The following is a 21,166-nucleotide window of genomic DNA, read 5'->3' as shown; positions in this document are numbered from 1 at the left end:
AATAGTCCAAAGATTGCAATGTTTTACCCATTATCAGGGCATAACCTCATCATCTCCTAAACTCAGCTACTCGCTGCCATCTCCTGCCAAAGACCTTGCTCCCACCAGTCTGCTGGAGCTTATCCAGCTGACTACGCCTGTCGTGGGAAGAAACGCTCCAGGATGCAGCTTCAGTAGAGGAGCAGTAGTCTCTTCCACTGACTCCGCTGGATCTGGAAAGGGATGTTTCCACATGCTGTCAGCACCAGACCTTTAACGCTGTTGCTTCAGCTGGCTTTCGCTGAATGCCAGCGAGCTAGACAGAGAGCAAGCCCCCCGGGAACACCAAATGTCAGCACCACCCATTCCCAGTAAAGGAACGCCTGACACACACGCAGTGCCAAGGGAAAGCTCTGTGATTCTGCCCCAAGACAGCTGTCTATCATAATAAACACCATCTCCTTCCCTTGCTCTGCTCTTCCTCCCAAACTAAATAGAAAGAGAATTATTTCACCCCCCGAAAAAAAAGGTCTTGAGTTCTTGTTCAAATAGAAACATGGGTTGCCTAGGCTGGTTCAAACACTAGCCGAAATAAACAGAGGAGAAGTTGTTTATTTTCTAAACAAGTCTAAATTTATTCATTACCCTAGTAAAAAAAAGTTTGGATTACAAGTGTCTGAACAGTATAAAAGTACAAAACAGGTTCCATAGATTTCTAATACATTAATACAAAGTGCATGACTACATACAGTTCATTTTGCATTACTACCGGGAATGGAAGAGGTGGGAGGGAGTAGGGGAAGCAGTTGGCGGTTGAAATCTAGCAATAAATAAATAAATACAGAAGAGATGATCCGTATCAGAGCACATCCTACCACCAATACTGCAGCCTTAGGTGTACAGAATTACTGATGCTGAAAACACAAATTCAAATGAAAGCAGGCGTCTGCAAAAACAGCTCAGACTCTTGCTCAAGCCCTTGTTAGGCATGACCAGCCTAGTTAAGCCATTATACAAGCAAGTATCCATTATATCTATGGTTGGACTCAAAGGTCTTTTCCAACCTAAATGATTCTATTATTCTATTTGGTTGCAGATGAAAGCAAGGTAGGCAGCTTTGTCCTCCCTTCAGGATCTCGGAGACTTCAAGAAAAGCAAACTAAGACCAATGAAAGCTCTAAGCTGTAAGGCTGTGATAAATCAAAGCCCTGTTTCCCCTGATGATCTTTCTCTCCAGAGGTTGGCTTACCCAACAGAAGGAGAGGAAAAAAAAGAAAAAAAAAAAAAGCTTTGAGGGTAGAAGCTCCTCTTAAAACCTACACATCTTTCCCTACCTATATTTTCATTTGCTAAGCATTCCCATTTCAGGAAGTGAGATTACATGGAAGTCCAGTCCTAAGCCCTACCCACCACAGTATTATGCCAATGACTCTCACAAAAAGGAAAGCTTGTAGCAATCCATTGTAGAATATCCCAAAAAAAGTAATAGTAAGAAAAATCCCCCCTCCCCCCAAAACCAGAAACAAACAAGCAAACAAAAAAAAGCAGAATTCCCAACTTACACAAGTTAAAACCTTCATAAAAGGAACATGAAGCAATTGGGAGCTAAAACTGCAGCGCACTCTTCCAGGAAGCTGCTTCCACCCTACAGGCAAAGTGGAATTTGAAGGAGCGTCACAATGGTTGCACACGAGTTTGTCTGGGAATCCATATACTATCATCTTTTGAGCGTGTATGCAAACAGCTGCCTCGATTCAGTACAGCACCATTCTTAACAGAACTTTTCATATTCAATATTCACAAAAAGCATTGATCTGGTGGTTGTTTAAACAAACAAACAAAAAAACCCCAAAACCCAAACACAGAGAAGCACTGCAGGGGAAGGATTCCAAAACAGCAAGCGTGAATCCAGACCCCAGGCTGCAATCAGATTATGTCCCTGGACCAGAGCCGGATTTGCTTAGCGAGGGGTTTGGTTCTATGTCAGGTCCAAAACCAGCAGGAAGCCTGGTCTGCGGTCACGTTTCAGCTGCGCTGGGCCAACAGATAGCAGTTACGCAGTTTTGGCCATCATCTACACCTAACTTGGGCATCAAGAGGTTTTCTTGGTCCACCTCTAATCACCAGTCAGTTACTACATGAAGCCCAGGGTGTCTGCTGCTGGGTTAAAACAAAGTAGCCTCCCATTTCGCCATGTTCAATTCTTAGGTAAATCTTCCTCCTTAGCTAAGGAGGAGGACAGCTCTCCCACCCCTTCTGAAGAGCACGTTATGTTGGGGGCCTTCTCAGATAACTACCACTTGTAGTAGAAATGTCTGCAGTTTACCAGTCTGTGTCACATAGGAGGGATGAAATATTTGTCTTTGTTACGTCAGTAGTATAGGGTGAGATCTCCACACCTTTAAAAAAATATATATTTATATAACTAGAGAGGTGACTTATAACATTTCTATGTATTAGTTCATCTTATTGACTCATACATGTCTAAGAATGAAGTATTTTCTTGGGGATTTAAGGGAGGTTACCAACCAACTTTTAAAAAAAAAAAAAAAAAAAGGCCTTACAACCACTGCTTCTTTCAATACAGGAACATGAACTACATATACTTTAATATACAAAACCCCATCCTCATATTCACTTGTGAAGCAAGTGGGGGGGCGGAGAGTGGGGAAGGATTAGACAACCTTGCAGCAGCATTCAGCTTTGCTAAGTGTTCCATAGCATCTTAAATATTATGTACAGTCTTTCTGAAAGGATACAAACTGGCTTCAGAGTTTGTGGAATTGTAGCAGTAAAACCCAACACAGTTTTAGGGAACAGTCTTTTGGCAGCATAGCAGGTGTCCGAAGTGAACAGTCACTTTTCTAGTATTTTTCCAGAGAATAAGAGGATTATAACCTTCTGCAGCTATCCAAGGAAGTCACCACTCCTCTTGGGTGGAGATTGCTGGCGACTGTGGTCCTTCTTGTTCTGGCTTTTCAGTGGCAGACTTTTTATTGCTACAGCAAGGTTTGAAGAGATGAGTGTCTATGAGGACTTCCCCAAAACGCCCTTTGTAAATAATTCCACAGCAGACCTTTTGCCTGGAAAAAATGGCAGGGAGAGAGACTTTGTGTGTTTAGAATATACAGAAATGCAAAAAATCAGTTTGACCCAAGACACTACTTTTTGGAGCCTCCAGCTCAGAGGATAGGGAAAAGACTGCTCAGAAAGAGAAAACAAGTCTGTGTCTAAATCCACAACACTGCTTTGAGGAAAAAAAGAAGAAAAAGAAGGCAAAAACCCCAACAAACCCCTGTCCATACAAAACTAAGTCTCCCATTTTGCTTCCCAGAGAAGTTTCAGATACACAACCATCTGGGCTGAACTAACCTTGACTACTATGCACTTGCAAACACTATGTGAGAGGAAGCAGCAAAGTCACAACAATTTCAATAGAGCAATTAGCTAAACAAGAGATTGCTGTGTCACAACAGGCAATAAAAGATAACAAGCTCATCAGGTCCCAGAAAATTTTGTGGTTTTCCTCCCACTCCAGATTTTTTTTTTTTTTTTAAAATGACTACCATCACAGGTCAACCAAATCAAATGCTATGTTTTCTGTCAAGCTGGGAGCACTGTTGTACTTGGTAACACATCATGTCTACAGAGCAGTTTTAAGACAAGATAATGACAGCCAGGAATATTATCTGCTACTCCCAAAAACATAAAAATATTTTTCAGCAACTGTATTAGTATTTAGGGAACTGGAGGGAGATAGGGGGAAAATGTCTTAAACACATGGCATTTCTTTCCAAAGACAGACAGATATTGTATAATACTCTGTGCCTTAAAACAACTAAGTTCAGCGGCAGCAAATTCCTGAAGAAGCAGAATCAAGTACTGTGTACGTGAAGTGAATTGCTATCTGCACAGAGTGCATGTTCTGTTGCTTTTTACCTTTTCCAATACGTGAGATCTAAAAAGGAGAAAACTGGTGTTCTGCTGGACCCGGCGCTCATCTCTGTGTCAGAGCCATCGTCAGACTGGTTACTGTAACAGGGTGACTGAGCTGGGGAGGCACTTGAAGTGGTGCTGTGGGCATCGGAATCTGTAGGGGAAAGAATAAATGCAAGAATCGGGACATGCATCCAACAACTTACCCTCTTCCTGCCTTGTAAAAGGTCGCACGTGGACTGGGAACAGAGAGACAGACTTCTTTTAATTAACAAGAAAAACCTAACAACGACAACCCATTTTTCACTTGCCCCTGCTGATTTCAAGAGATATTTGGTCAGAAAAAAGTCAGCATTTGGGAGACAGACCTCGGAACTGGAGGGAGTCCTTGTACACAAGGGACTGGAAAGAAGTTCAGGATCAGGCTTCCGTTCCTGGCTCTCAAACATAGCCTGTGCAGGCCACGCTTTGGACAAAGTCCTAGTCCTGCTCTGGAATCACTGGAAGATGCTCGAAGACGATGGGGATCTGTGTTTCAGACCTACTACTTTCTCTCTCACTGTAAATCTCCTTTCTTACCCATTCGGTTAACGTCTTGCAAAGCTCTTCTCATTAGCGCAATGGGTTAGGCAGTATGGAGCTTTTGCTGGATCGAGACTACAAGCTATTGAAACAGTGCAGACGCACATCTTAACAGAGGGTCTACTAGCCTACCTTGTAGTCATCTCTAGCACCTACAGTAACACAATCAGATTAACTATAGCACGTTGAATGAGGAGATACAAGCTCTTTGGGTCAGGGCCTTTACTGATTCTTTCGAGAGCTTTTCCTTCAGGCCAGATAGGATAATTGAAAGAGAAAGAAAACGAAGTCAGTAACAGTTAAGATGGAAGGTTTGCTTTAGAGGAAAAACCTGAAGTACCGACATATATTTAGAGCTTAACTGCCAGATGGCTTTGTTGGAAAGCTATGAATCCAAATCTATTTGAAGAGTCTAAGGGCTAGTGGAAAGAAATCAGCGAGACTGGCAGAGAAAGGTGTAAGGAAACGATACAAAGGAAACATGGTAGGAATTTACAGGGGGCGGGGGGGCAGAAATCTAGGCTATATAGAAAGCCTGGGTTGAAAACATGTATGGAAGAAAAAGACCAATAGTGGTATCAACAGAACAGTGCTTCATGGGAAAAGAGAGCTGAAAATGACTATAGCGCATTACTGAGAGCAGAGGGAAACCTCTTCCAACTTCAGTTTCAATGAGGGTCTTGCCCAAGAAGTTCTTTCTAGAGACACGTCATTTAAGCGTCGGACACAAGCTACAATTGCCTACACTTTCAAGCCAGGCTCCCCACTCCCCCTCGCTGCTTCCCCACCTCTGTCTCGCAGCCCACCTGGCACACAAGCTCTCCCTCCTCATTCCACCCCCTCCCCAAGCCCTCGGAGGACGAGCCATTGTGAAAACGGGAAGCGCCCAAATGTGTGAGCGTACAATTGAATCTAAATGGGGATTCAGCTTGGCCAGTTAACAGTAAGCTATGTTAGGGTAGGCCAAAATCTCTTTGGATCCACTTACTGTGCCGCTTGAATTCCTTTTGCAGTTTGCTGATTTGATTGCTCTTTATTCTGCTTCCAGACAGAGTTTTCATTTTCTTTGGTTTCAATGTTGTTTTAAGACTGGGTCCAGCCCTGGCGTCTACCACCTAGAACACAGAAAATGCATGCATAATACTTCTGCATCATGCCCAGATACCGCCCTAGTCAAGGTATCTATACTGACTTAGCTGAAGGTGTTCAAAACCAATTTAGTTAAACCAAGGCAGTTCTGTGCACCGACACTCTTTTTTTTCAAGAGTCTGTAGGAAAATGCAGCAAACTAGTTTAAAAAGCACATTCAGTTCAACTTTTGCCACCTTCTTATTTTTGACAAATTCAGTTTAGTAAGACAACAGTTGTCTAAGCCAATAAAGAGTGTCTGCCAAGCATTTGCCCTGGAGTTTTTAAAAAAAAAAAAAAAAATCATCAATTTAACTTCTGAATAAAGCTAGTGGTAATAATAACCATAGCTCTGGCTCCCCATTACCATCAAGGCTTCCTGAATAAAGATTAAAACATACACAAAGAATCCTGATCATCTTCCCAGCCCTAGGCCCAAACTGAATTAGATGTATCAAAACAGAATATATGACTGGGAATAGCTGCAAGATATTAGTCATTGTAATTATCTGACTAAGCGACATTGATTTATGTGTTGCTTAAGCAAGTCACCTTGCTTGTTCAAACTATTAAAAAAAACAAAACTAAAAACAGCGACCAATTTTGGAGAGAGGCCAAATTTGAAATGCTTTCAGTGTCATAAGAGACTTTTGGACAAAGTTATGAGCTTGTGAAAACAAAGAATTACAAGGTAAGTTAGTCTGTGACTCCATCCTGGGCTTGCATAATCACCATTTGCACACAAACCAAATGAAGACAGATAAGAGCCATGTAACAGGAAATACTCCAGGAAGGATTTAGAGATGCTGAGGGTGGGAAGGGCAAGTGTGGGGGAAATAGCGAATCCCAAATCCTTGCCAGCACCTCCCCTCTCTAGCATGACAGACTAAGGCAGAGACAAGTTAGTTTTGGGGTGGAGGAGAAATAAATGACTAACGTGATTCCAGTTTTTTTTGGATCCTGCTGGCAATTTTTTCCATCTTTTCACCAAAAGGACACAGGCATTGCAAATATCTCCTGAGCGGGCCTCATGGAGCCTGGTAAAAACAAAAGCAAAAATCACTTGACAACAATTAATAAAAGCAGCCCCTCACTTGATAACAGCAAGCAGCATGAAAATTGATAGAAAAGAAGGGCTCTCAATTTCTGTTTTTCGGGCATTACAATTCACCTGGGCTGCTCAGACATTGCCATTTAAAGACCAGGTCTCACTTTCAGAAAGCACTTTTCCATATAGCAATAAAAGGTGTTGTCATCTGCCTCCAGAGGGGCACTAAAAACAACAGTCCCATCACCTTCAGTTGGTTTTGTTTAAAAAAAAAAAAAAAAACAAACACCAAAAAAACCCCAACCAACCAACACACACAACCAAACAACCAAGAACATACAGTTCCAGTGGGTTGGTTGGTTTGACTGGAGAGGGAAGGAGGAGGAATAATCATATTCCTTGAATGTGCATTTGGGAACAGACCTCAGATCTGACAGAAGCTTATTCAGCTCTTAACTTTCTCACAGAGCTTCAAGGACGGGTAACAAATACCACCGAACGCACTCCTGCATAAACGTAGAATAAGGTTTCAGAAACAGCATTCACTGGAATGACAGCAATACTCGCTTCCCTTTAACGAGCTTTCTTCAGAAATCATCTCTACTGCTAATCCACGCTAAAAGAAATATAAAGGGGATACACTGTGGAATTTTTCAGCTATTTAAATGGGAAGACTTTGAAGCATTTATAGATGAACAGGGCAGGCTCAGATAAGCCGTTATTTGCTCAGTGTTAAGACTGCATTTTTACCTTGACAAACATATTTCAGATAGCGCAAGACCAAAGGCCCTGGTATACTGCAAGCTTCTTTACTGCAGTTAAAAAAAAAAAAACAAACACGAACCGGGCCTTCACACAGTCTTTCCCCTGCCAAGGACAGTAGCCAAGAAATATGACAAGAAGAATTGTCAGCACCAGATTTATGTACAAAAAACCATGGTAAATACAAAGCACTATAAAGCTTTGGTTTTGTCCTTTCAACACTTGAAAGGAGTGTTTCTAGAAAAAGGGGAGGACAGGGAAATATTTCTAAAGATTGCAAAGATTTACACATATGAAGTTAAGCACTTGAGACAAGAGCAGCAACTGATATGTATATATAGTTTTTAATGTGATGCATGAAATTTTCACTCGGGCCTAAGGTTTTGATGAGAGGTAATCCAACAAGACTAGAAAGAAAAAGCAGAAAGTATCTATTGACAACAGACTTTTTTCCAGGGGAAATAATTTCATGGAAAACTACAGCATAAACAGGAGAAATTCTTATTGCCTCAGAAAAAAGTTTCAAAATAAACAAAGTAAAAAATAATTACAAGCTATCACAGAAGAATTTGCTTTGCTGACAATTCAGGGACACAAATTTAGACAGAATTTCGAAGTATTTCAAAAAAGTTAAAAGGTCACAGCAGCTAGTACAAGAAATCACTGGTATTTATAGTTTTGCTTACCAATGCTTTCAAGTAACATTACATGCAACATCACCTAATTGGAAAGCTAATTACTTGATGCTCACTTTCTACCAGAATGGGCTTCCAATGAAAAGTTTTAATAACATCTTGATATGCCCTATTTGAACAAAGGCACCAATACCTGAAACAAGGTACTGTGCATAAGCCCTGCTGGAAGTGCTAAATATTTACACATCAAGTTTTGTTTAACATTCTTGAATCTTCAGAGCCACAGAAAACCTCCATGGACCTGTGCTGTTTACCATCTTGTGTGGGAATTTATACCCCTAAGCAACATGTGCAAAACGCACAGCCTGAGAGGGGTCTAAATCCCTGCACGTGCTGTGAGGTGGGAGAGGCACGAGCCTGACTCTTTGCCATTAGGAACTACAGCAGCTCTCCATTGGCAGCAACAGCAGACGGACAACCAAACGGTACCGTACACAGCAGCAGAGGATCCAGCCCCTCCTGGCCTGGCCAGGAAAGCTGTGAGGAAGCTGAAGCCAGCCTTCCCCCACCACCCACCTCTGCTAACCTAGTCCTTCAGCCTCTCAGAGCAAGAGGGACAGCACGTCAGGTTCGTGGCCCTGAGATCAACACCATGACTGACCACAATGTTGACTGAAGAAAGAATCTTACCCAAAACAATTCTGGAAATCCTTTTCATAACGCTTGCTGTCAGTGAAACGAGAACTGGAAGACTTAGCTCTGCAAATACAGCAGCCCTCTATACTCCGATACATCTTCGGTTTGTGAAAGCCAAACATCTTTTCCTCCTAGCTGTAGCCTGTGAAAACAAACAGGAACTGGTGTTACTTATCACTGTTAGAAACTGAAAGAAAAACCTGGGCAATTCACTGGGCAAACCAAAAGTAAATTATACTTCAGGATGGGAAACTGCTAGATTAGGCCATAGCTCTATCCTGTGTTGCCCCAGAAGAGCAGATGCACCTAGAACGCACTTTCTTATTAAAAAAAAATAATTAACAACAGCTGGAATATTAAGCAATACCCAGCAGGACTCACGACAAGCTCACTTACTGCACAATTCTACTCTAAGGGCACATCTACAACAGCACAACCCAGAGGTGTGAATGCAGCTGACTTGGCTCATCAAAGCCCTATGGATGTGGCACAACAGGCTGCAGGACAGGCTGTGTGAACCTGCCCCAGCCCCTGGATAAGGAGTTGGCAGCTGAACCCTGGGTCACCTGAACTACCTTGTCATCATCACTGGTGTTTGTTGGAAACATCCCTGCCAAACTTTGTTGAAAGTGAGTAGGAGTCATACCTCTAGGCTGTAGGGCAGACATACCTGAAAAGCCGCTCTAAAAACAGCAGGGTGGAGTCCCACCCAGCCCTCAATGGCCATGTCTGCACTGCAGGACCCAGGAGCACTTCTTGACTCTCAGGCCTGGGTGAGCATCCCAGCCACATCCCAGCTCCGTGTCAGCACAGGCTCAGTTCTCGCCCTCCCCGCCCTGCTTTCCATGGGAAGGAAACCCAGCTGGAAAAGGGCTGGGGAGCAGGACCCTGGGGCGCATTTCAGCATGCGCCTACCACACATCTCAGCCACCACCAGTGACGCTGGAGCAAAAGGTACTCCGTTTACAGGGAAGTTGTTTCTTCTTAACCACCAGCTCTGCAAACTCAGCACCGTCTCAGAAAGCCAAAAGCCATGCTGCTCTTAGAGGTCTGCCTATCCTTTGCAGTAAACCTGGGCTGGGATTTGCTATCAGAGCAGGTAACATCCAGTGGAGGTGTTTTCCAGGCAGAAACTTTTAAAGTTAGTTACAAAATCCACAAAGTGGATTTACTGCAGTCACCACAACAAAGACCCCTTCAAGACATGATGTCCCCACCACCAAATCAGTTCTCCCCAGGCACCAGTTACTCCCCAGCGCAGACTCCTGTTAGGCACAGTCTGGCACGGCATGAGAAGCTGTCAGAGCAGACAGAGCTCCCACAGCACTTCAAAAAAACAAACCAACAACTGAGCAAAGCCGGTGCTTTCCTGGCGCTGGGCCTGGACACACAGCAAGTCCTCACAGGCCACACAGCATCTGTCTTACAACACAGGTGGGGACTGTTCCAAGAGGTTCGCCCTTAAACAGACCACAGCGCAAGGTTCGCCTCAGCCACCTCTGCTGCTTCTTATCATACACTAACTGTTCGGAGAGGGGACAGGCCACCGGCTGCAGGAAGCTCCATGAGAACGGGTTCCCACCGCTGAGAACTTCTGCTTTTAAAAAATAAGTAGACAGAGCCATGCAAATAACACAAGATTTCCCCCTCTTCCCTTAATAAAAGGCCAAGTTTTTATATTCTTGTAGAAGCCAACAGAAAACTACCTCTCCTCCCCACAAATACTACCAAAAGACCCAGTAGCTCAGGCAGGACTTTGGGGAGAGCAGCGTCTCCATCACTTCTGGGAAAATCTGGCGAGAAGGAACTCCCAGTCACTTCTCAGTCCCAGGGACTGCCAAGTCCCACCAACCCAACTTGGGTTACTGGTGAATGTATGTGGCATAGGGATCTGTCCCCAAATCTTCCACCTGCAGGAAGGTAAGGGACATAATTCTAATATCCTCCAGGGGGACAGAGAAAATTAACCTGAAATCTTCAGTCTACAGCACCAGGACTTGCAACAATAAAATAATTTGAAAAGCAGCTTCAGGTGAGGTCAAAAACATGCTTCCACAAAACGGCCATACCGTGCTAGCATCGTGCTTACCTCACTGACAGACAGAGATTGCGCGCGAGGGAAGAAGATCCTGCGCGTTTTCGCAGGACCACAGCAAAAGCTAGTGAACCACCCAGGCCTAGTCGCAGTCCTCCACACAGGGGTAAAAACACACCCCCCCAGCCCAGAGGGGAAGATCAGAGCCTGGCAGCAACGCAAAATAAACACACAAGGTTCTGCACAATGTTCCCAGGCTCCTGAGAACAACAGAAAAGCAAAAAATTTTATCTAATATTGTTGGTTAATACTCTCACACAAAATCCTTTAAGGAACCCATATCCAGCTGAACGCGTACGCGTTTACATTTCAGTCTAGCATATTATAATACAAGACCACTTGGTGCCCACTGAGGTTGCGTCTCCTTGCAATTATTACTGCGCAAACACGTAGAAAGACACAAGTCAACTCTCCAAAAAAGCTTGTCTTGACCAAACCCCTTGCAGAGCCTGTTGATAGCAAGGGACTAATTAAGAGACAGAAGGAAAGGACAGGTCTGCCCTTCCCTCCTGTCCCAACTCATGCTGTTTGCCACAGGCCTGAAGTGCTGTATTCCTTTCTTCTTCATGCACATTCACAGCACAAGGAGCTCACCTAGGGCTGGGTTCTCGCAAGAACGATTTGTGCAAATATCCAGCGAAGTCACCCCAAATGCTGCCAGGCTTCTCAGGAGACTCACTGCTCCCTCTGTTAGCACAGCATTTGCCTGAAGGCCAGGAGCAGCTGTAGTAAGTAAAAGGTGGTATCCAACTAGTGGCCTGCTGAATGGGTTTGTTGAGAGATGGTTAGAGTCGGAACCACTCTCTGCTTCTGCTTAGGTATGTTTTCAGGGACACGTAGCAAATGAACTTGAATGCACAGCCAAATCGGGTTAGCATCCCTGGACTGTCAAGACAAATAAACAACAGTGTCTAGGCAAACACTTAGAGTATGTATTTTGTTTCTTAGCATCTGACGTGCTTCTTCAAGAAACAGTCTCTTGAGCACGCTGTGTTTAACAAGCCCCTGGAGACCCAACAGCATGTTCACCTGGGAACTTCCAACTACCAAACAGCAATTTTAGATTTTGCTTGACTTCCCCAACATTAAGTCTGTGGCCTGGTGCTTTTCTTTAGCAAGTCAAAGACTAACTGCAGACACAAAACTTAAGCAGCAAGAACATCTTGACCTTTGCAGGGCAAGACACAGAACTGATCTCAACAATTTTACTTTCTAACTTGGTTTCTCTCAGAAACCCAGACGCTGATTGAGATGATTTCTGTCACCAGCTGGTATTTATACCACATAGAACAAGATGCTTGTTTTACAATTAATCTTCTGGCAAAGGCTGGCATCAGACATGTATTCTGAAAATACTGTGTTTTGCATCGTTGCTGCCATTCTCACAGGAGCAGCCTTTCAACACAGTCTTTCAATAGAAGGGAAACTAGTGCCATCTGTTTCCCACTTGATGAATGGTCAGCAACGATATTACCATATATCATGCCTGAATGGGGAAGAGCTAGTAGCAAAACCACAAGTAAAACAGATTTCTCTGACAACTGCATCAAAGTGCAGTTATAAATGGAAGGCGTCAGTCCAGTTACACATTTAATCCTAAACAGTTGCCATTTGACCATTATACACTAAATATTCTGTCAGCTGGAGAGCTTAATAGCTAATACAGAAGCATTTGAGCCTAGAAGTACTTATCAGCACCGCTAAACTTAAAGCTCTCTGTCTCAGCTTCCATTCTAAACCGTAATTGTGTGTCTAGCGCTGAATTGACACTACATTTCTATAGACTTAAGTGTACTTAGAAGTACATATGACTGGGCTCTTTAAAAGGTTTAACTTGAAACCTTTGCAATTTAGATCTCAAATTAGAACCAGGGAGTTAGACTGCCAGCTACCGTAACGCCTGAATCTTAGCTGTGGAAGTTTAACCACGCGAAATTTGGGACAGATGAAAAGATGGCAAGTAGGAATGTAGCTCCACGGAAGCAAAAAAAGCATTACACAAGATAATTTTGTCAAATTTAAGCATGTTACTGAAATATATGACGTCTTTTAAATCAGCAGTTGCACACAAGTGAAAGGGGCAGCTCACCAGCAAAGAATCAGAAATCCCAGTGGAGCATATTTGTCATTCTGCAGAAATGGAGATTTACCTGCACTGGTAAGGCAGCAGTATTCCACCAGGTCAGGGGAAAAGTGGTCCTCCTCCTCCTCCCTGGCCCCCCTGCAAAAGGAGAGGTTGCTGTTCCCCAAGTTCTGCTTTAAGCAACTGCTTTAGCAACTTGAACGGACTCGGAAAAGACTGCAGGAACAAGTCTTCTCCATCCCTCTGCCCTCTCATCTTTGCAAAAGTAGCATCAAAAATAGAGACTTGTCTTGCAAAAAATTTGGAGTCAAGCAGAGAACAGTAAAGTAGGTGGAGAATTAAAAAAAAACAAAACAACACAACCTGCTTATTACATTTGTGAAAGGCTGGTACAAAGCAGCATGCATCACACGTGTGAAAATGGTTTCATGCTTTTGTTACCTGTCAGAACTAGAATTTGGTGCTTAGTTTTCTTCACAAAATTTAATGTGATGATCTAAATTAAAAGGAGGTATTGCTTCAGATGCTCATTAAGCTTTCAAGTTAGGGAAGAACTTCTGAACTCTTTTAGATTTTTCAAATAAGAAAAGCTGAGCCACTTTCATTTGCCTTTCCAGATTCCTTCTGATCACCCAAGAAGAATGAAAACCTTTTCTAACAGAAAGGAAGGAATTCCTAGAAGGCGGGCATGTCTCCCTTTGTAACACAATTATCAGGCCAGTCGGAAGGAACATGCTCACCTGCTTCTTGCAAAGCTGAAAGAGAAACATTCCCTGGGGTTATGGGAGAGCAGAGGGATGCCGGTCCAGCTACTCAATACCTTCCTCTCTTTCCATCTCCTCACTCTGACCCTGAAGCATTCACCCTTTGTGCAACACAAAACTGCCAGTACGTTGTCAGAGAGGAGGACAATCACTGCAAGTAATTTGATTTCCCCTTCTGCGTACAAAACAGCCTTGGTACAGCCTCCCTGAAATTAGGCTACAGAAAAATACGATCAAGCCTACATATGTTGATGCAGCCGGTTCCTGTCGGTAAAACTTTCACAATGCTCATCTCCACAGTGTTTCACTGGAACTAAGAAACATAGCCAAAACAGTACATTTTTTTTCTTCTAAAGTAAAAGAAACAAACGCCTTAATATAGAAAGAATATACTTGCTCTGGCTTTTACATCTGCAAGCGCATACACCCAGGCACATGCACACACACGAAAAATGCTTCCAGAGCTGTCTATGGCGCCAGAAGCAGAGTTGCTTGTCTCGCTAATAAATTCTTGGGCCTGTCCCTCTGCTGAAATAAACTGCAATACCTCTACTGAAAATCAACTGTAGGACAGAGAATTGTACATCAACAGAGGAGCTGATCTATATCAGAGACTCAGTGTAAACATACCTCCTCCCTGAGTTTATATGCTGCAAAAAGAAACTTTGGAATAGAAGTTAAAATTGGACCCCAGAAAACTGTATTTTAACATGCCCAAAGCCAGAATGCTCCAAGGAAGTAAGACACCGAGCTTAATTGGAGTAATCTGAAGATGCAACTTCAGTATTTGCAAAAACAGTTTTTTATGCTGTCATCTGTCCTTAGAGCTCAAAACAGAGTGACTAATTTCCAACAACCATAACCTTAGAATCGTGCATACTGTACACTCTTCTGGTCCCCTTATATCCTCAGATTTTCCTTCCACTTCCCTTCTTCTCCCCACCCAAAACAACTTTACTTGGAGGAAAGCTGTATTTGGCCACTGCAGCCCAAGCACATTTGAATGAAACAGCATCCCGTGGAGTTTTCACATGATGAGCTGAGCAAAACCAGTAAAAGGTCAAAACTACATCTTCAGGAATCTTTCCTCTGCCAAAATAAGTAACTCGCTCTTTTGCTGGTAGTTGTCCGCAGCTACTGTTGTGTGCTCAGTGCTGCAGTGAAATCTTAGCACAGGGGATGCAACTGGCAGCAATTACCAAGCACGTCTCAAAAATCAAACTGGACGTTTCTTTCCCACGTTTGAGCCTCCACAGCATTCTGGCCGGGTCACAAGCTCATCTCAGTGCAGTTTTCAGAAGCAGTCAAGTCACAAAGGAGCCCACTTACCTGCTGATCTTCAGTGGGAAATAACTACCTAACCCATTTAGACAAGAGGAGCGAAAGGCTAAGCCACTTGGGTGTTCCTCTACACTGCCATGCGGTTAGTGCTCCAGAAAGGAGAGGCCAAAGCATGAAAACAGTCATCAGTAAGATTTGCATAGAGGGGGGGGAAAAACAAAAAAAAAAATCCCAAACCTGTCCCACCTGCAGACATTCCATCTTGAAAGAGGACACCACCCGCCCCCCCAAACTCCTGTTGCATAACTAACACCACCCTCAGCCTGATCAGGAGCCCCGGGATGTTCTCAAGCAAGTGCTGGAGTTCAGCCTGCGATTCTTATCTGAGTACAGTCACTGCAGCTGTTATGATGCTGTTTGCAACCACCTGCTACTGAAAAAGCATCACAGACGCTTGAAATCATGAGACAGTCAACAGTTTTGGGGGGGTTTCTGGGGCACTTTTTTTTTTTTTTTGAGGGTAACATACCTGATGGGAACTTGAACAGAAGTAGTAGTAATTATTTCGCAGAATAGCTGAAGTGACTTCATTAAAAAGGATACATTTCCATGTACTTAAGTAATATTACTGGTCATTTCACTTGGACTTTGGACTGAGCACGTTCTACAGAAATGCCAAGGCTTGAGTCACAAAATGGAGTCCCGCCCATGCGTTCTGCTTAACCGCTCAGTTTTCAGGCCCCAGCTCACTAGCTGCTTCTTTCTGTTAAAAAGCGAGTGCTAGAAGGGGTGCAAGTCTGAAGAAGTCAGTTGTCAAGTAGGACCATGCATGTCATTCACCTCGTTATGACAGAGGTACAAAGCACCAGGTGTTAAGAATCAATGCAAAGCAGAGAGGCTGGTGACACAGAAAGAGCTGTTCAGCCTGACTAAGAGAACAAACCATCACCGTTTTTTTATGTTCTTTATTTTTAACCTGTGTGAATTTATCAGGTCTTTTAACATCATCATCTTCTTAGAAGTCAGTAATGTTTTCTTTTTAACGGGAAGACTGCAAACATAAGCAATTAGCTCCTCTCTGAGAATCTCCGGGCTGGGAGAGAAGCAAGGAGGAATTTTTCCCAGAGGCTCTGGCACTCAATCCCACCTACTTTCAGTGGGAGCTGGATGCTGCATGCCTGTGGGTGTGTTTGAAATCCCACGACTTGTTACTTGCTGATTCTCTCCCAGGGAACACAGATCCCAAGAAACGTGGAATTTACCTGGGTGCGAAAGGAGTTCAGCGTCCACTAGGGTCAGCAGAAAGGCCTCCAGTTCACTGTCTGCCTCTACACTGCAGAGTTCGTGCAATCTTTTTATTTAAAAAAAAGCTGTAAACTACACAGCGAATCTGGCTATGTGCAGACTGGGGAGAAGGGGGTTTCCACAGTATACACCCTGCACATGACTGACAGAAACAGTCTCACTTTTGGAAGCAAGCACACAGTAGTAAAGGGGTTTGCTGAGGAACCACCACCCTCCCGGCTTGTCTTGTAAAAGGGTTAAGCAGATGTCTCCATGGCCGTCAACCTACCACCTTCCTCCAGCGCCAAATTAAAATTCAAAATGAAAAAGAGAGCATTACAATTAGGTTGTGCTCAAGCATGCTACTCGGCCTCCACCGCAAATGCGATGCTGTTGAAGTTCGGGGCTCAAATTCAGGACCCTGGGCCTCCTCCTCTCCCTCTGCCCCCCCGCCAGGCCCTGTCTCCAGCCCCGCCGAGCCACGCGTGGCTTCAGGCTCACAGCCGCAGGTCGCGGGGCAGCGTCCTGCGCCAGCTGCCTGCACAACTACAGCGCCGGGGCACAGCTCCAAACTTGTTTGCAGTTGTAACGATTACTGAATCATTTGGGCCCAAAGGAGCGCCCGTCAGCTGACGGGCACAAGGCTCTTCGGAGGAAGAGCCGGGGGAGAGCCGCCGGGGGAGCTGGGGCAGCCCCGGGCGGGCGGGCAGGCTCCAGCCCCGCTCGCCGCGCTGAGGCACGGCCGCGGCAACAACAGGTTCGGCCGCTGCCTTTAAATCCCTCCCGCTGCGCGCGTCCGGAGACGGGCGTACGAGGGGGGACGGCAACTTTTATCTCGTGAAAGGGAGAGCGCGAGCGGGAGCGCTTCCCCGCCCCAAAACTGCAAGTTTTTTTTTAAAAACAATGAAATAACAGTGATGAAAGACGCCCGAAAAGGTCGAGTCCGGTGGCGCCGCGCCCGCGGCCCCGGGGCAGCCGCAGTGCGGGGGGCGGCCGCTTTCCGCCCAGCACCGCGTGGCAGCGCCGGCCCCGGGCACGGCGGGGCGCCCGGCTGCCGCCCGTGACGGCCGGTGGGGCGCGGGCTCGCTCGGCGGCGGGGGGCCGCGGCGGGCGGCGGCGCCGGGAACAAAGACGACCCCCCCCCCCCCGCCCCCGCCCCGGGGCGGCCGACCTACTTTCGCGGGCGGCCCCGCCGGTCAGGTGGAGCCGCGGGAGCACGCAGGCGGGCGGCCCCCGCCCCCCCGCCGCGGTGCTGCCAGGCGTTCAACTCGCCGAAAGGCGAATAAAATTCAAAATAAATCGAAGCAGCGCAGGAAGGGGAAGGCGGCGCGCCGGGGAGGAAAGCCCCGAGCGCGGGGGTGGGCGCTGCCAGGCGGCCCCCGCGCTGCAAACGCCGCCCCACCACGCGGTCTCGGTGCAGCCGCCCCATCCGGCACCGGGGGCGGGGGGGGGGGGGGAGCGGCGGGAAGCGGGGTCCGAGCCGCCGCAGCCCCGCCGGGCACCCCGACCCCTGCCCCGGCAGGGTGACGGCCGCCTCCCGCCGCCCCCCCCCCCGGTCCCGTCCCGTCCCCCCGCCGCCCCGCGCTGTTTCCTCATGGCTCGGCCCTGACGTAATTCAAACATGGCAACAGTTGCACTTCAAAGGGCCGTCGCAGACCTCCCAGCAACGCGGGCACGCCGCGGCGGGGGCGACACGGACCCCCGACCCTGCGGCAGCCCCGGGGCGGCCGGCGGGGCTCGCCCCCTCGCCCGCCCGCGCCGTGCGCGCAGCGCGGTACCGAGGGGAGCGCGCGTGCATCCAAAGTTTCACCGCCCCTCCAAAGTCCTCCAAACCCGGCAGCCAGCCGCTGCCCAGCGCCGTCCCCCGCGGGACAAGTTTCACCCCACCAACCCCCCCGCCCCCCGGCCGGGGCCGAGCCTCCCCCCCCCCGGAGCAGCGCGTTCCCCCGGCGCGCCGGGGAGCCGCGGCGCCCGCCGCACACGCGAGCCCTTTGTTTTCCCTGCAGCCGGGCGCTGCCTACGTGCCGCGCCGGGGGCACGCCGGCCGCCCCGCGCGCAGCGCGCGGAGGCCAGGCGCTGGGAGCAGCCGGGCGGCGGGCACCGCGCTGCCGGGGGCGACCTTCGCTCGCGCTCCGCCGCCAGAGCGGCGAGACGCCGTCGCCGCCCGCCGCCCCGTCCCCGCCGCGCACCGGGCCGGGCGCCCGCCGAGGCGGGGAAGGCCCCACGCCGCCACCCGTGCGACCGGCAGCACGTGTCACGCCAGCCCGCACGTTTCCCCCGCTCTCGGGGCGTGCACAGACCCCGGCCCCCCCGCCGATGCCAGCGACGACTCGAAACGAAAACAACTGCCCCCTCTCCCCCCGCGAGACCCCGGGGGGGGGAGGCAGGGAGGGATGGCGGCCACCACCGCGCCCGCCGCCGGCTCCAACTCGAGCGCGCCGGCGCTACAGGTGCGCGGTGCGGGGCCGCACCTGCGCCAGCCGCCCCGCAGCGGCGAGAGGCACGGCCGGCGGGGCCCGCAGCCCGCGTGGCGAGGCTGGGCGGCCGCGGCCCGGGCAGGGCGCCGTGCAGCCCGGCACCGCCAGGCAGCCCGGCTCCCCTAACCCGCTCCGCAGCTGGGGGCCGCTTTTGGAGCGAAATCGTCGGGAACGCGGCTGCCCTCCCTCCTGGGGACTCGGGGCTTTAACCGTACTTTGGCGGGGGGAAAGTCAGAGTTCTCGGGACGGGTCCGCGGCAAGGCGGGAGGCGTTCCTCCCCGCCAGCGCCTCCTTTAAACTCCACTGACTGAAGAAAAGGGGGAAAACGCCGCGCACAGGAGCCATGCGTGTCAAACTGTTTCAGGCGGCAAAGTCTTTTCGCCGCGGCAGAACTGAAGGCAGGCTCCGGGAGCAACTTGTACTTCGCAGGAACCACCGCCTGCTGCAACGAAAACCCCAACACCACACACAAAAAAACCCCAAACAACAAAAAAACCCGGTTTAAACCTCCCGTTCCGCCTCGGCTGTACTTTTCTTTCCTCCCGCCCGAGCAGAAAGAAGAAGCCGCCACTCACCGCTCTGCCGTGCCCGCCAACAAACGCGCCGTGCCGTGCCGTGCCGTGCGGCGCCGTGCGGGGCGAAGGCGGCGGCTGCGCGCCCGGCCCGTCCCTCTCCGCGCTCTGCCGGCCAGCGCGGGCGGGCGGGCGGGCGCGCGAGCCCGCGCCCCCCCGTCACTCCTCCCCTCGGCGCCCGCCGCTCTGCGCACGCGCCGTTCCCACGGCCCCATTCTCCTCAATCGAGCCCTCTCGCGTTGCGCGCCCCATTGTCCTTTTAAGGGAGAAAGGCCGCGCGGGAAGCCTGGGAGGAGGGAGGTGTTGCCCATTGTGACGACGGAGATGACTTCACGCACGCGGCCCGCTCCCCCGCCCCGCCCCCGGCCGGCGGTGGGCGGGTCCCGGCCCCGGCCCCAGCCCCGGCCCCAGCCCCGGCCCCCGCGGGCCCGTCCCCGGGCACCTGCCCGCCCGCCGGCGGCGGCGCGCAGGGAGGGGGCGGGGGCGGGGGGCGGCGCTCGCCGCCCGCCTCCCCGCGGCGCCCCGCGCCCCGCAGCCCGCCAGGCGGAACGAACGCGCCGCGCCGCAGCCGGGCGCTGCGGGGGCACCGGTCCCTCTTCAGCGGTGCTGCCGCCGTAACGGGCGCCTCGCCGCGCGCTGGCACCGGCGCTGAACCGCGGCGCACTCCGGAGCGAGAGGGGAAGTTTTTTGTTGGTGTTGGGTTGTTTGGCTTTTTTTTTTTTTTTCCACGTGGGGTTCGTTTTAACGCCCTTGAAGAACCGTCGGTGGCTCGTGCAATTTTTCCTTGCTGCGTCAGAATGAGCGATTTAAAAACGCGCATCACTGCAACCTTCGGTGCACGCTCTTTGTGCAATGTGGGAAGAGCTGCCTCGCGCAACAGCTGGGGGGTTATGTTGAAATAGATTTCCTTGAACAACTAACTGTGTGGGAAGGGTTAGCGTGGGATACACAAGGTAGCAGGCCGGCCCCTCCGACGGAGCACCATTACTGCAGCCTCTTCGCCGGAGTAAAACCGCAAGCTGCTCCCTCCCAGGCTTAGGCGCGAACCGAGCCCGAATGCTGAATGCCTTCTTTCAAACTATTTAAAAGATAAAAAGTTTCCCACAGAATCGACAGCAGCTCAGGCACAGCGTGCAGTTGTTGTTGTTTAATACTCAAAAATATTAAAATAATGGGGATGAGTGTTTCTATGAGTGATTTTATCTTGATAGTGACCTTTCCAGTCTAAGCCTAATCTAGGCACAGATTTAGCAGCTCACCGAGAACGCTTGCTGAAATGATCCTTTTGCTTCCAGCAGCAGCACTAGCGAACCTGGGGGGATTTCCGTGAGAGCAGGACAGGCTACTTTTCCTTACTGAAAAAGGAGGTCTGAGCACCTCGCATCATCTCCACTCGCTGGTAAATCCTTGGTAATTCTACACCGTTTCCTTCCTCAGTGCTGCAAAACCAGTCCACTTGGGCACCAAGCGCAGGAGGGTTTCTCACAAGGAAGTTTCCAGGTTTATCTGTGAGGTGGTTTTTGGTTTGGGTTTTTTTTGGAATGATCGTAGCGTGCTGCCTTTGTTACCGGTGCTTCCTTCCAGACACAGCTAAACCAAATCACATCATTGAACTTGTGAGACACGGGCGTAGCTAGTGCCGAATAATTTCTCAAAATACATATATCATTTTACTGGCTTTAACTAGTCTAGGGAACTTTCCCAGCTCTTTTGCCAACTTTTGTTTGCATATAACGTGTCTGGTTTTACCTGTCTCTCTGTTTTGAGGGAGTGATTCTCCCAGATTTTCTTCCATTATTTTCCCATTTTTTTCTTCTCCACACTTCTCAAGGCCCCTCAGTGAC

At 48.7% G+C, this 21,166-nt stretch overlaps 1 protein-coding gene across 1 annotated transcript; it reads right to left on the bottom strand.

The window, feature by feature from the left end:
* Nucleotides 1-598: 598 nt before the first annotated feature.
* On the bottom strand, nt 599-19,452 carry SINHCAF (SIN3-HDAC complex associated factor). Its single transcript, XM_087765935.1, has 6 exons — nt 19,326-19,452; nt 8,761-8,908; nt 6,563-6,662; nt 5,486-5,612; nt 3,919-4,069; nt 599-3,062 (listed from the first exon to the last, which is right to left on the bottom strand). Exons 2-6 carry the CDS (start codon nt 8,886-8,888, stop codon nt 2,900-2,902), a joined length of 669 nt encoding a protein of 222 aa, XP_087622061.1. The 5' UTR covers nt 8,889-8,908; nt 19,326-19,452; the 3' UTR covers nt 599-2,899.
* Between the last annotated feature and the right edge of the window lie 1,714 nt (nt 19,453-21,166).

The sequence above is a fragment of the Nipponia nippon genome, unplaced genomic scaffold (genome assembly GCF_047370975.1).
Source record: "Nipponia nippon isolate SJK-2023a ecotype South Korea unplaced genomic scaffold, ASM4737097v1 scaffold_3, whole genome shotgun sequence".
NCBI lineage: Eukaryota > Metazoa > Chordata > Aves > Pelecaniformes > Threskiornithidae > Nipponia > Nipponia nippon.
This window is presented reverse-complemented; position numbering and strand designations above follow the sequence as displayed.